This window comes from Primulina tabacum, chromosome 15 (assembly GCF_025594145.1).
Source record: "Primulina tabacum isolate GXHZ01 chromosome 15, ASM2559414v2, whole genome shotgun sequence".
Taxonomy (NCBI): Eukaryota; Viridiplantae; Streptophyta; class Magnoliopsida; order Lamiales; family Gesneriaceae; genus Primulina; species Primulina tabacum.
This window is the reverse complement of record NC_134564.1, coordinates 33,774,895-33,791,031: the sequence shown is the minus strand read 5'-3', so window position 1 is coordinate 33,791,031 and position 16,137 is coordinate 33,774,895. Positions and strand designations below refer to the sequence as shown.

At 29.2% G+C, this 16,137-nt stretch overlaps 1 protein-coding gene and 1 long non-coding RNA gene across 2 annotated transcripts; one reads left to right on the top strand and one right to left on the bottom strand.

Moving 5' to 3' along the window:
- Positions 1–5,494: 5,494 nt before the first annotated feature.
- On the bottom strand, positions 5,495–6,098 carry LOC142527070 (flowering-promoting factor 1-like protein 3). The gene has a single exon (XM_075631786.1). It carries the CDS (start codon positions 5,942–5,944, stop codon positions 5,624–5,626), a length of 321 nt encoding a protein of 106 aa, XP_075487901.1. The 5' UTR covers positions 5,945–6,098; the 3' UTR covers positions 5,495–5,623.
- Positions 6,099–14,387: 8,289 nt separating this feature from the next.
- Positions 14,388–15,451, top strand: LOC142526257 (uncharacterized). The gene is made up of 3 exons (XR_012815214.1): positions 14,388–14,722; positions 14,959–15,037; positions 15,261–15,451. It is a non-coding gene; the product is annotated as an uncharacterized LOC142526257 (long non-coding RNA).
- Positions 15,452–16,137: the final 686 nt, after the last annotated feature.

The window sequence follows — 16,137 nt, the reverse complement described above, 5'->3', positions numbered from 1 at the left end:
TTTGTTGTTTTTCCAAAAGCTATATTGCTAGTGGTATTTGTGCACCTCAAATCTTTTAAACAACATAACAGCTTAAACGTTATGGTTCGATCGCTTTACTCGACAGAGACAACTATAAACTATTGTACATCAACATCAAGCAATTAAACTTGTTGCCGCAATTAATATTTTTCTTTTTACATCATATGAATGGACAGCGTGCGAAATTATGCTCGACTTTGACTAGTCAAGTTTATAGAGTTAATTTATCCAATGAATTTTATTATTTTCTTCAAAAATATTGTTGTCATATCAGACCACTTAGGTACCTTGACTTAATGCGTAATGATGCCGACTTTCTCAAAGTAATAATCACAATAATACAAATAATGAATATATAAATACGACTATGTCAAATTATTTTTATTTGAGTAAAAAAAAAAATAACTAATTGCTTGAACCCTTCTTTTAGTTTAAACTGAAGATAATATATTATTTTCCATTTGTCATTTCTTTGATGGGTTCTACTTGTTTTTTTTTAAAAAGCTGGTCTACTTGTCATTTTATGATCTTTAGATTGTACAGTTTGTAAAAACAATGTAAGAGCAATATTTTGATATATATTTATTTCAGAAAAATATAAAAAAAAAGGGCATATTTCTTTGATAAATGCAAATTTCTTTGATAGACTTGATGAGAAATGAGATGTTTGGTTCCCGCGGTGAAGCAAATCATCATCGACTTTCTATTTATTGAGATATATATCATAATTTCCTAATTTAAATATTATTAGAGAAATATTTTAATGATATTTTTAAATGCATGAATCTAATTATATGTTTCAAAAATATTTATAATCATTAATCAACAAATTATTTTATATTTTGTTTGTTTAACTACGTTAAACTTCATTCAGGAAAAAAAATCGAACTTTTATTTATTTATATTATATATATGATATATCCAAATTTTAATTTAAAATATTAAATTTATAAAGTCATTTTAATTAATAAAAAAACATTGGTTGCTCATCTAATTTTTTTATATTAAATATTTTATGTCCGTGTTATATAAAATTTAAATAAATTTAATATATTCAAATTTCATTTTGATCTAATGATTCAATTTGAATTTAATTTTTGTATAAATTAGAGTTTGAATTAATATTTGAAAATAAATGATTTCTATCCGCTCGAATTTGAACTCATGTATATATAAAAAGATGTTTGATTTTTTTTTATTTTATGTTATCATACTATTGAAATTTTTTTTGTTTCAAATACCTATTTATAAATATACATGTATTTTTATATTATGAAATATATAAATTATTATATTATATCTTATTTATATATATATATTAAATTATTATATATGTAATTAATATAATATATATATATATTAAATTATTATATATGTAACTAATATATATATATATATATATATATATATATATCACGGGCGAGTGAAAAATTATTTAAAAAATATTTGTTTGATGTTCTACTTCTTACAAGTTCGGGATAGTCGTGAGTAAAAAAAAAAATTCATTTTATTTTAACAATAATTTGATAAATTGTGAGAAAACACAATAGTTTGATAAATATATTTTAAAAATAATGTAATCTAATAAAAAAAAACCCGATCACTCAATTTTGTTTATGGATTTTCTCCATTTTTATATAAATCTCTTTCATATGGTAATGTTTGCTCTCTCTAGTACTTCATATTGTTCTCTGTTAAAAATTGATACCCTATGTCGTTGGCTTACAGCCGTATTTTATGTTTTTGCCATTTGCCTTCAACAACTATATTCATTATATGAAATTCATCGGTTTGACTTGTTTGAATCTTTTAAACTCAAAACCAATGACCTTCTGGCAAAAACTTGTGTGAGACTGTCTTACGGATCGTATTTTGTGAGACGGATTTCTTATTTGGATAATCCATGAAAAAGTATTACTTTTTATACTAAGAGTATTACTTTTTATCGTGAATATCGATAGGGTTGATCCGTTTCACAGATAAAGATTCGTGAGACCGTCTCACAAGCGACCTACTCATGACTTGTATGTGACATATCTTTGATTTATCAATTTTTTGTTTACATCGAAACATAGTTTGTTTATTTATTTATTATAATAATTATTACAATTATTATTATTAGTATTATTTAATATATCTGCAGGTATATGAGAGTTAATTTCTGTTTTTTTTTTTAAAAAAAAAAAAACCCGATACTATTTAATCTTTGAACTATTTCCCATATTAATTTGCATGGTCGACTTTTATACATAATTAAAGGTAGACGACACTCTGCAGGTGGTTGGCATTAAGTCTAATTGGCAGTTGGACGACTTAATTATTAAACAACAACAACAATAATAATGGTAATGATTTGATAGTAATAAAAATTATCATATGTTTTTCTCCATAGTAAGTTCCTTTTAGAAATAAATTAAGTAGTAATTTTAAAAAACAAATTTTTTAATGATTCGATATATTAACTGGAGAAATACTTGAAAATTGAAATTGATTTGGCAACTAATAAAGAGGTTAAAATTATGACGAATGCATTTGAGCCAAGAAAAAAGTAGCACGTGAAATTTACAAGTAATGATGAACTAATAATAACTAAACACGAATAAATAATTTAATTAAAAATGACAAGTGATAATTATATATAAGTGAACACAATTTGTGTGATGTCTCATGAAAAAATAATTATTAGAAAAGAAACCGAGTTTACAAAATTAGTAGTAGCGAATAAATGAAAAATTATATTTCTTAACAAGTAAAGGAAATAAATTACACCCTAAAATATTAATAACAAAAATAACTAAAATATAATAATGCAATATGTGCTAATAAAATTTGGAGTAACAAAATAATTCTTCAATCAACACTTTGTGCATGTGTTATCTTTGAGTGTCTTCATCAACTCACAGCAACACAATGAAACAACGATGCTTCGTTCTTCAGAAAATTTTCCCGATCTTTATCTTTATTCTCTCGTATCTCGCACGTGCATTGTGTAACAACTATTCTCGGGACTTTTTTTGATCTTAATAGGATTCTTACAAGATAAGAAAAATATTTTTTTAAATATTAGAAATCAAATATAAAATTTAAAAACTCAATATTATAAAAAGACAAATTCTTAATTTAAAATTTCATTTAAAAAATAATAATTTTAAAGTACAAGTCATTTTTCTTTCAGAATTAAATAAAATGTTTCAAAAGTGGCAGGAGTCCAAGTAAACGAAAGTGTCATCTCATTTAAATAAAATAAATGAAATAACAATTATCATACGCTTTAATTTTTCATGCATGTGTTCGGACCATCTGCTTTTATTGACATAGAATTGTCAAATCGTCATTATGAAAAAAATAGTAATAATGATAAAAATTGGGGGACAAAATGCCAAATATGAAATAATTCTATTTGATCATTATATTAAACTTGTTCCGGGGCTTTCGGGTTTCGATTAAACTTTCTCATTAAAGCTGAACATGGACGTACAGTAAAAATTAATATGTCTTTTATTTTAAATATATCAATTATTATTATTATTTTTTAATTACAAAAAATTACTATTTGTTACGATAAAATTTAACTATTTTAAAAAGGTCTTTAATATGATATAAAAACGTGTTTCAAATAACTAATTTCTAATGTATTTAATGAATATGGGTAGATTTGTAAAAAAAAAAAAAAGAATACATAAAATAAAACCAAATATATATATTGGACTATATATTTGTGATGGATGAAAAATGAAATGCTAACTTTATATTTGGGGACGGAGAGAGTTTTTTGGTAATGTAATTACAAGATTTAAATAAATATTTAATTTTTTAAGCGGTATGCCGTATAAATGTAGTCCAGTAATAATATATTTATTTTGAAAAAAAAAAACTGAATATTAATTTAACATTTTTCCATAGATCATGGTATGAATTTGAATTACATAATAACATTTCATAGATTTTACTTGAATTCCCAAAAAACAATTTTCAGGTTTTTTCTTGTTCACTTTAATTCAATCAATAAAAAGTAATTTATTGAAAAAAGTAAAAATACATATTAAAATGAATTCTTATACTTGAAAAATGAGGTCCTGTGTAGTGATATAGTTATGTTAAACAATATAAGTCTAATTTTGAATATTAATTTAAAAACATATATTATATATAAATATGATTATGATCTTACCTTTAATTAATAATATAATGAGATATTTTAGTTAAATACAACTATTATTTTAAGTTAATTGAAGCAATTACTTTTGGGCTTGGGCTTGGGTTTTGAAACTACCCGAAAATAGACCATTTTTCCAGATCGTTCTGCATGTTAAACCTAAAGAAAACAAAACCTCACGAGCAGTAACGATGGAAAACAAGCAAACTCGCTCTCAAATCGTCGGAGAATCACAAAATTAAGGTTAGTTTGATTTATAGGTTTATTGGAACAAAAAATGCGAAATAATGTGTGTCCAAACGGATCCATAATTATAAAATTAATGGAAAACATTGTATAATGAAAGACTTGAGTATCTGACTTTTGGGCCAATTGGTTAGTGGACACGCCACATTGTTTTTGGAGTCCGATGTTCTTACAAGTTCATCCCTTCACAAAACATACGAGAACATGCAACATTTATAAAGTGCTCAAGTTTTTACTTTATATCCTCTGTTTTTCACGTCCTATTTACTATATTAACACAAAAATCAATACAAGACGGTATTATGGGTCAATTTTGTGAGACAAGAATTCTATTTAGATCTCTCATGAACAAAAAATATTACTTTTTATTGTAAATATGTACAAGGTTAACCAATATCATAAATAAATACATGTGAGGGACATATTTCAAATTAAATAGTGAGATTTAAGATTAAAAATGAAAATTAATTTAAATCTAAAATCAGATAATATTGTGACTAGTATTGTTTTTTAGTGTATCGTACGTTAGCAAGTAGGACAAAATAAGAAGGGAGAGAAGATATATAAAAACACAAGATAGAGAATCGTTCTCCACAAAAGGGCAGAGATTTTATACGCAACTTGTACTTTTTCGTCAATTAATCTTAATGAAATTTGTGTTACTGTAATTTTTTTTTTTAAAAAAAAGAATAAGATATACTATGTAATCATATCTGATTAAAAAAAAGTCGAGTTCATCATCGAGTTGAGAGTATCACAATGAGACAATTTTTTTTTAATTAGATTTCATAAACTATTTTTTTTATCAATCAATTTGTTGTGATCTATTATACAAAATTTACGCTGAAATTTATCTTATTTTTCATAAAAAAATAAAATTCAAAGTATATGATATTGTTTTTTTTTTTTTGGGACACGCTCATCCGATCCTGTATTAATTAATTATTTCGAAAGGTGCTAAGCGGAAAGAAAAAAACAAAAAGAGAGAAAAAAAATAAAAGAAAAGAAAAGTAAAATATCTTGCTGGCTACGCAGTGCCGTATATATACTATCCATCCCAAAACATCTAGCTAGATGAAATACATTAATATATAATTTACAATACATCAATATATATGAAGCAAACTTCACCTTCAGTCAACTTGGAACAAAGTTTAATAGGAAATTTCGCAGTATTATTACACTTCTCTAAATTCAAACTCACTGCGATTGTAGCACGTCTCTAACTTCGAACTCGTTGCGGTTCTTGACAACAATATCGTACATATGCATAGATTTGAACTTGTTGAAGTCTTTTGGGAGTGAGATGAGGTGAATCGTGGATCTTTTATGGAACTGGAGCAACTCCGGATCGCCGTGGTACCTCTCCCAACCGAGTGACAACAGTTTTCTTTCCAAGACTCCGTATGACGTAATGACCTCTTCGGAGGGGACATGAACTAGGGTTTTCCCACGAGGGCAGTCTCCGAAGTTTTCGACTAGTCGGACCACACCATTCTTGAAAACCCACACACCAGACATTGGTTATGTTTTCTTGGCTTTTTGGAGATGGGATTTCAAGATATGGGGTGCATGAGTTTATATAGGATCGGAGATGCTAGCTAGCTAGCAACTTTTTCATGGTGAATGGCACCAAATACCAAGTATTAGTGAAATAAATTACATATGACAAAAATTAAATGTTAATTTCTAAAAAAATTTAGAGGGCGGCTAAAATCTCTCTCTCTCTCTCTCTCTCTCTCTCTCTCTCTATATATATATATATATATATATATATATATTATATTTTCTCTTCTTCTACACCTCCTATATTATAGCTAGGTAGGAATGGAGATGCTATTTGGGACGTTGAGGGCCGGGTTGTAGTTGTGGATAGATCGGGCCCACATGAAAAGGGTATGGGCATGGTCAAGATGCATCACCCGTGGGAGAGTTCAAATATGTCTTCAATAAAGATTGGTCGAACTTTTAAGTAAAATAATTCAATGTGTGGTTCGAATTAATGATTGTTCCAATTTGTGCAATATTTTTTTAGTATTAGTCGGATAAGTTTCGCCTAGTAATTGACTTCGGACCAAATGGAAATAGTTGTAATAAAAAAAATTATAGTATCATTTAACAAATAAAAGTTTTCACTGTAAAATAAATTTAGTACTTTAATTAAAATTCTTGAACTTCTGGTAGCACTTCTATGCATGCCACTCTAGAATTGTTGGGAAGAAACAACATCGTGATCGGATTGAGAAGAATCCGACTATCTTTATTCGATTCTTTTTAAATTGAGCCCCTCCATTAGGATGAAAGAATCTTTTAAAATACTTGAAAACCCTCGTCGGAAATTTCCAATATTAAAAGAAAGGCCAAGAGAAAAATACAATGTCGACAGTGCAAGAATTTATCTGAGAATATATATTGGATATCTTAAGGATCGTAACAGCTGACGTTTGTGATCTAAAGATTTCATTGGAGCGTGGACACGTCAACAATGCACGACTTTACGTCAGCAATTTTGGTGACACATCAAAATTTTCTGGTGTCGTGTCACATGAATAAATTTTTTTTTAAAAAAAAAACATGCAAGTTATTGACCAAAAATATAATTTTCCAGTTAGTATGATTTTAAGACTCGGATTTGGGAAGCAATTACATTAATTAATTAGGATATGATTGATAATCAGAAAAACTCAAATACGAAATCTAATTAAAAACTTTTTTTGGGATTGTCAACTATCTTACTTCATGTTGAGTGTATGTATCCCAAAACATATATATATATATATGTTGGTGTAACACCCAAACATGGTGTCGTAACCAGATAGCTCGATCCAGACAATAGATTGCATTGGCAATTAATACGTAGAAGTTCAAGAATTGGCAAATCGGTAGGACCGAAGAAAAGGGATTGCCATTCATGGTGAATTTTGATCATTATATATGGTCACACTCAGCTCTACAAGGGATAGATCGATCCATTAATTTAGAATGAGTTATATATAATCTTTCGAACTTAAAAAAAAGAAAAAAAATCAACTGAAACATTTTTGATTCATCGAAGATGAATTTTTCTATGCTACGATATTATGAGCGTTTCTCTCCGATGATGTGTTGAAACATTGTCATATGAACCATCAACTAATGAGTTTTCGCTAAAATATTAAGGATTCACATGATCTAATGATATTGTGATATGTTGATAATTATTTTAAATGTAGTATAAAACTTGTTCATTTAAGCTTTTCGATTACATAGACATGTACAATGCAAAAATATCAAAGGTTAGAAAATGAGGCGAAAACATATGGGGTTGCTCGCAAGATTCTTGGCTTTTGATTTTATGCCCAAACATGTGAAGTGTGATGGCAGGTATTGTAGGGTTCATTGGACGCAAATTTTCCAAATAATAGAAATTTTTATTTCTAGGGTGCCTCGTGAAGCAACGCTCCTATCACCGGGCCTGACCCGACCAATGCCCAACATTGTTATTGTCAAGACAAAGATTTTGGGTTCGGACCCACAGCATCCCGTCAAATTATCCCAATCACATAATGATAATAATAATTTTGTAACACATAATATCTAACTGTCTTCACCTGTAAATTAATTAAGTTAATGAAAGGTGGCTAGCTAGGGAAATATTTGGGTTGTAATTTTAGTCATTCTTATAACTTAATAATTAGCATAAATTCAAATTTTAAGTTATGCCGATTTCAAATTCAATATATATATATATATATATATATATATATATATATAATATGTGTGTGTACATGTACCCAGTTGAATAATTTTTATGGATTCTGTCATTTCAATGATTCTACTAAATAACGCGCTAATGAATCCCCTTTTTTATGCCATTGAACCTCCCAATCAAATTCGTCGTAACACTCATAACGATCAACTTTACGAAGATCCCATTGTATCCCGGAAGCTCATAGCATTGATCTTGATAAAACCCAATTTAGTGCTTCTTATGCGTCAATAATGCCTACACCTTCAACTCGTTCTAAAAAAATAGGATTACGAAAGGATGTATGGATTCTCGAGAAGAGAGGAGCCGTGGTGGTCCCTGGACCGCCCGGATCACACATTGGAATAGTTGGCTAATCCATTGGAATAGTTGACGTGTAAATGAAGAATACACACGTATTTGATAATGCTATGAAGCTTTGTTTGTACAGTGATAGATGCGGTCAAACGTTAAGACTAGTATAGATGCCTTGGAATTTGGAAAGGATAGCTGAAGGAGGGTATCTAAATAGATTCACTGCTGTGTTTGCGGATTGAAAACTAGCTAGGGATAAATCTGGATATAGATAGATACACGTACGATGTCTAAAGTTCATGGTGTTTTCCTCATTTATCAGATAAATATTTCTCACGCATCGGTGACCCGCTGTTTCCTTCCACCACCAAATCCAGTGCAGATCTCAGCCTCCGACTCCGACTCCGACTCCCGCTCCAGGATAAATGTGACAACTTAAATCTCTTATGATTCTTTGTATACTAATTAAATAAAACGACGAATGTTTCAAATTTGAAAATGAGAAGTTTAATTTCTAAAAAAAATAAAAAAAATTCTGAACCACTCACTCTTTGGACCACTTACAAACATTCGTGGAATTAGAGCAACTTTTGGACAAATTGTTAAAAGGGTCTAAATTTAGGTTGGATTTTATTTTATCGCAAGAAGCACATATCGAGCTTTGGTGACTTTGGCAGTGTTCGAGCAAGGAATTAGACTATTTGACAGTAAAATTAATTGCTTCAACGATTTGAAGTATGGAATTTATTATTTTAACACACCACACAATAATTCTTGAAAAAAACAATGCCCCTTCACAGACTTTTTAATTCAGTTTTAAGTTATTTTTTGTTATGATATAGCTTTTTAATATAATGCGGTAATTAATTTTTCATTTTTCCATTCAATATAGGAGAAAACATATGTTGTTTTCAAATGGGAAAAATTGGAGAAGTTCTCGAGTAGGGCAGAAGCGATGAGAGCTTTCGAGGAATATGTAGAGAAACAATGTAAAACTGCTTCTTTCAAAGCTAGTGGCGAAGAAAGTTCATGTGCCAATTCCAGTTCAACTGCCTCTGCGAAAGCTGATAAAATAGTTGAATTAGTAGATTCATTGTTTGATTTACGAAATGATGTGTTGCGGATTGCGGAGAAAATGTATGAGATAAAACATAGTATAAATATCATAAATTCTAGAAATAAAAGATAACATAATATATCACCCAAATCAATATGTCATAAGAAAATATCCATACAAAATATAAAATTTATGTTTCGAAACAGTACATAGTCACTTGAATATTGCTCGCCTCACAGTTTTGGAAGTGAAAATATTGATTAAGTTTGCATAATCAATTTTCTAAACTATGTTTTTGTTGATCGAGAACATAACCAAGGAATTTAGTTTTTCTTGTAACAAAGTTGATCGAAGATAGGTTTCGATCAACTTCATCTTGAAAAACTAATTTCCACGTATGAAACTTTTGCTGGATCACAAAATGTACTGCAGACAAATGTCGGAAAATCACCTGAAACATATTAATAGACAGATAAATCAAGCGACAATGAGCTTGATCGTCATAGAATAGATGATCATGACTTATTTTTTGGTTGGAACTCATGAGAGAAGTATTTCAGATTGATTATCAGTTCTTGCTGAATGTTTACGAATGATATTAAGAAAGATAAATAGACGGTAAGACTTCAAATTTTCATCTCAAGCCACTGTCGATTAATCATTATTTATGTGATGAGCTCATGAATTAACTACGTTAATATACTTTACTAATAATTTTTTTAAAAAAAATTGGTGTCCTCAAAATTTGGGGGCTCAAGGCGCTTGCCTCATATTTTATACTACAAGTCAAGTCTGTATATATCTCTTTCTCAAAAGAATTACATACACCTTTTATAAAAAAATTTGTTAAATACTTAATAATGGTCGGGTGTTTTTTTTTTAAAGCATGATAATATTATTAAATCATATCAGAGAAATTACACAATAAATTAAAGTAGGGGAAAGGATAACTCATCCCACTAGACCAGTGAGGAAGCAGCCCTCAAACCAAAAAAAAATAAGTCTCTGTGAGACGGTCTCACGAATCTTTATATGTGAGATATGTCAATCCTACCGATATTCACAATAAAAAGTAATATTCTTAGCATAAAAAATAATATTTTTTCATGGATGACCCAAATAAGATACCTGTCTCCCAAAATACGACATGTGAGGCCGTTTCACACGAATTTTTGTCCAAACAAAAACTTGAGCAACTTAATCTATTCATCGCTTCGCAAAACCAAAAGTAAAAGACGATATATAAGTTGTCATTGTAGCACATGTATTTTTATTTTATAGATTAATTAAAGATACTGTAATTTAAAGGATAAATTAATATTCGTGAACTCTTTTGAAAAGATTTTTCTTAATTTTAAAGAGGAATTGCTGCACTCTCGATCCCATTGATTTGCCCAACTTCCAACAGAAGTCCCAAATTATCGTAAAATGCAGGCATATCTCCACCAATCGTAACTACATTTATATTAATCAATGATATGACACTCGTATGTTAGATATAATGAATAATATCAAAATTATATATTAAGTGATTGTCATCATATTGATGAATATAAAAATAGGTACGGTTTGTGGTAGCAAAAGAAAATTATATATGTATATATATTATAATATACATGAAAATTTTTAATTGGATGGAACACAATTATGTGGGTTGTATGTTGAGTTGGCATCAGCTAAATATTTTTCTATAATGTCCCGTAGCCACCTCGGTGATTCTTTGGTCCTCTGTATCCCACTTGATAGACCACTAGATGTCACGTCATATTACATTATATTCAAGCTGTTTGCTTTATTTTTTTTTATATAATAAAGTTAAAACTTTATATTAATTTATGTATCCAAATGGGAAAATTTATATATTTTCTAATCAAAATCCTGAACACTTTATCCAACATGCTTCGCTGTTATGTTGAGTAAAAGTGGAAATATGAAAGAGTTGAGGAAATGTCCCAGAACAATATTTGTACAAGCGCATGTGAATATGAACCCCTTTGGAAAAGCCAACTTTTGACTGTGTGTGTGTTCCATGCATGTATTATCGACTAAGATATTTTGAAATTTTTACAGGTCCGTAGATCTAGTTTGTAAAGTGACAAACACTCGATCTATTTTCAAATAGCTAGTTCGATATATGATTCTTTTTTTTCCCAATAAAAAAAAAACTTAAAATTTAAATAAAAGGAAGGCAACTGCTATAAGTTGTGATAAGTTTATTTGGCTGTTAATGAAAAATTTGTTGTGTTAAGCCTCGAGATATTTTGGGAGAAGATATTTTATATGTGTCAAAATCAAAGCAGAAAATATGGCCCGCATTGCTAATGCATGGTACATGCACGAATATATACATATAATATTGGGACTTGGGCTGATAATAAAGCAATAATAAATCTTGCTTTGTGAATCTATGTCGCCTCCTGTGTAGATTACGTACAGATAATATACAGTTATATTAAAAAAATGAGAAAATTAATTGTGTGAGAAATATGGAAGTTGATTGGTTTTGATGAATAAACATACAAAGTACATATACATAATACATGTATGTATAGGTTTTACAACCAATATTATGCTATGGATTATAAATTACTACACAAGCTTATGTACATAATTATGGATGTAAATGAACCAAACCGTTTGTGAGCTATTCGAAGCTCGATTCGATAAAAGTTTGTTTGAGCTCGTTTAATGAGGCTCGTTAAGATAAACAAACCAAGTTCAAGCTCTACAGTATTCGGCTTGTTAGCTCGTGAACATGTTCGTTAGTAAATTCATAAGTAATATCTTAGATGAAAAATAATAATTTTGATATTTAATTTATTGATTTAACACATTAATTATGAGGTATATATAAAAATCTATTAAATTTATTTATTATAATAAGTTGACAAATTTTAATAAGAATATTATATTTTTTTCTATAATTTATCTTTTAATGAATTTAATGAATATTTAAATGTACAATTCATATTTATTGAGCTCGTTTAGATTCGATAAAACCTTGAATAAGCTCGTGAGCCATGAATATATTTGTTAAATAAAGCTCGAGCTCGGCTCGATTATAAACAAACCAAGCTCAAACATTCAGAGTTTGGCTCGGCTCGACTCGATTACATCCCTATACAGAATGAATCATGTGAGAGCTAACATTCGGGTACGTAGCATGTTCTCATCGTGCTCTTTGATCTTTCATATTATCTCATATTGTGTTTGGATCGATTGATTTGAATTGAGTATGATTTGATATCAACCGCATTAATTATTATTAAAATTGCATGAATTGATAGGAATTAAATTTGAAATTCACTTGAATTTTTTTCGGCCTAATAACTCGAGTGAATTTCAGTGAATTTGAAATTCGTTGATCCGAGTGCAATCTTAATATGTTTTTTCTATATTTTTTATTACTTGTAGTTGGTTCTAATTATTATACTGTTTTATCACATTTGGAGGGTGTAATATAAGAGCGAGGATATATGTTAACAAACTGAACTTAATATGTAAGATAAACTTGAGTAATTATATTCATATTTATTTGGAACTAATTAATCAAATTATTAAAGATTAAAATTGTAGATGATTCACAAATCTCTCCATAGCACAAGTTATTAATCAATATCTCTTCACCATTTGAAAGTCATATATATTTACTTCACAAGACTCAAATTAAACCTATGTCTAAAGTCTAACTATGAACGAGTATAATCAACCAATTATGAGTTTCAACGTGGGATATATACGTGTTATACGTCACATCAACGCAATTTCAAAATTTGTATCTTTATATTTTGTTCAACCTTTGTTTTGTATTGTATCAAGGAGTTTAATTAAAATTTGAGAAACTGACTGCAAAAGTTTTTATGGACGAGTATGATCAACTAATTATGAATTTCATGTGCAACATATGCGCGATATATGAATGGGTATAATTAATCAGTTATGAATTTCATTTCCAACATATGTGCGATACACTTGCTCTATCAGTGCGATCAGTGCGATGTATGCGCTTCTTTCTAGTTAAAAAAAATAGAGATTTTCTTAAATAAACTTCACACAATTACTATAATCAATTTTAGTCTTCGGTTAAATTAATTTACTAAAATAGTCTTTTTATTATATCAAATTACATAGATATCCCCTATCATTTAAACTCTATTCACCATCAATTTCTTTATCTCAAACTCTTTATTTGATTATCGCAATTTCTGGAATAATCTTATGAATTCCATGCATTTGGACATAGAGTAGTGATAATTTGAGATAATTCTTTTGTCGAGTATCATTTTTATACATTTTATTTTTTTGAAGGTTTATTGTGCATACTCATAAACTGTTAGCATGAAATAAAGTAGAGACTTAATTGAGACCATCAGATTTTTTGTTTATATTTGTATAAACTCACATTGATGTAATTATTACGTTTCATAACCATAGTGATTGTTGATTTTTTTATATTATTTTAGATGAGCAACAATCGTAATTAAAATATTATAACCTTGGTGCTTTCGTATGCACTATTTCAAATTAACAATTCATAATTTTATTAAAATATGTTTATTGATATAAGTAAGTAGTATTAAAAAAATTAATATATTATAAATTAAATAAAACAGAACAAATGTTAAATCAACTCTTAAAAAGAAATAATAGATAATTAAACAAATGAATCACGAAAATGAAACATGTGTGTTTATAGAAAAAAACATTTTAGGGATTTTTTAATTAAATAAGACATAATGCAAAAAAAATAAGATTTTCACAGAGAACAGAACCATCGAGTCCTTTCATTACTCATATATTGATTAAATTTCATTGTATAGAATCATAATTGCTTCTATAACCCGTTCTTGATGAAACCTGATCGCGGAAGATGTTGCGATTAGATGGTCTATTTCAAGTTTCTTGAACCTGGGATGACACTCGAGTACTATTGGAAGTCTCATGGGAGCCTCAAACTCTTCACTTGCATGTTTTAACTACCGGATCAAATGGGATTTTAATGTCTTTCTTGACCATTTCTTCTCGATTAAATCCCTTTTGAATTCCTGATTGATTTATGGACAGCACCATTCACGCCCTTGAGCATTCTGGTTTAGAGACGGTATGGACAATGTCTGATTGATTCTTCAGTAATCTCCACAGAAGTATCCTCGTCAATGGACTGGATTCGACTATGTCCTAAGAGAATCACATGCTTAAGGTTAGTCTAAAGTCTATAGTTTTGCTATTGAAGAAGTTAGTGCTGACCTTAAGTAACATTTCATTCTACATCCTGCTATGCTCTGGATGAAACACAGGGCAAGCATACAGTTAGTGCAGTGGATATAGAATCAGTGTGGTGGAGAATTTAATGTATAATATATCAGAAGATTCGAAATACGAAAACTGTGCAATGACTTGTGGATGCTTATTTTGTTCGCAACATATGTGATGTAGATTGAGTAGTGCTTAAAACAAGAGGAAAGTCAGGGCTTCGAGCTATTTGAGGTACCGGACCAGACACAAACTATTCGAGGTTCGTTTGCTGTTCTTTCATCCAATTTTCACTATGCATAGCCAAATCAATGAAGTCCACAGATCATTTGGTGCCTTGAGACTTAGCAGTTCTGAGTTTGAGTCACCTTAGATGTATGTGTGTGCGAATTATAAAAACAGAAGGAAAAAAGAAAAAAAGAAAATCCATTATGTTTAACACCAAGCAGAGTTTCTTGATGAAGTAAAGATGTTCATTGCAACAGGTTGTGAAACGTGAATTGCTCATTGTACATGCGAGCAATCTTGAAGAAAAGAAACATTTGGATGAGGCAGCTGCTTAACCTGATAACTGATATTTTCATTTTCAAAAATCTAGATCATGCCCTTGTTGTTGAGGTTTGTGGGTGCGATGTATATCTGCTGTATGGTGTTTTGAAGTGTTTATAAGAGTATTGAACCATTTATAAATGTATGTATCTGTATTGATCAGGTCGACTGGACCATTTATACATGTATGTAAAAAAAAAAAAAAAAAACAAAGATAGCTCAATAGTCTTTCAACTATTTTGAATAACCTCGAAGTTTTGATGACAAGAAATCGTGATTCAGATCGTCTGGAAGATGGAGATAGTGGGGAGTTAGGCTGTGTCAACGCCAATTCAGATAAAAGAAAGAGAAAAGTATCTACAGAAAAAGAAGACAACTCGACATCACAACTCTTGCAAACTCTTTGCAAAAATTCCATAGCATTAGTTCAAACAAATTCACTTTCTTTTTATTTTAAATTATATTATTTTCTTCAATATTCATTCCAATTTCCAGTGTTTCCAACAATTTTAATATATTTTTATGCATTATAAATAACCAAAATCCTTGGAAAAAGATTTGCTACTGATGTCATAGCCTAATTTACCTTTCCTTTCGGTTCTAGAGACTAGACTTCCTAATAACAGGAGCTAAGAAACAGAAAGCATGAGTGATGCATACATATTATTATAGATATAAAAATTATGTCGGGAGTTTATAACTTCAATTTCCAAACTATTTTTCTTCATTTTTAACGTTTTATTTTTTAGTAGATTAGAACTTACGATCAAATTTGATTTTTACGCCGTTTGAATTTTTAGAAGTTCGATTATT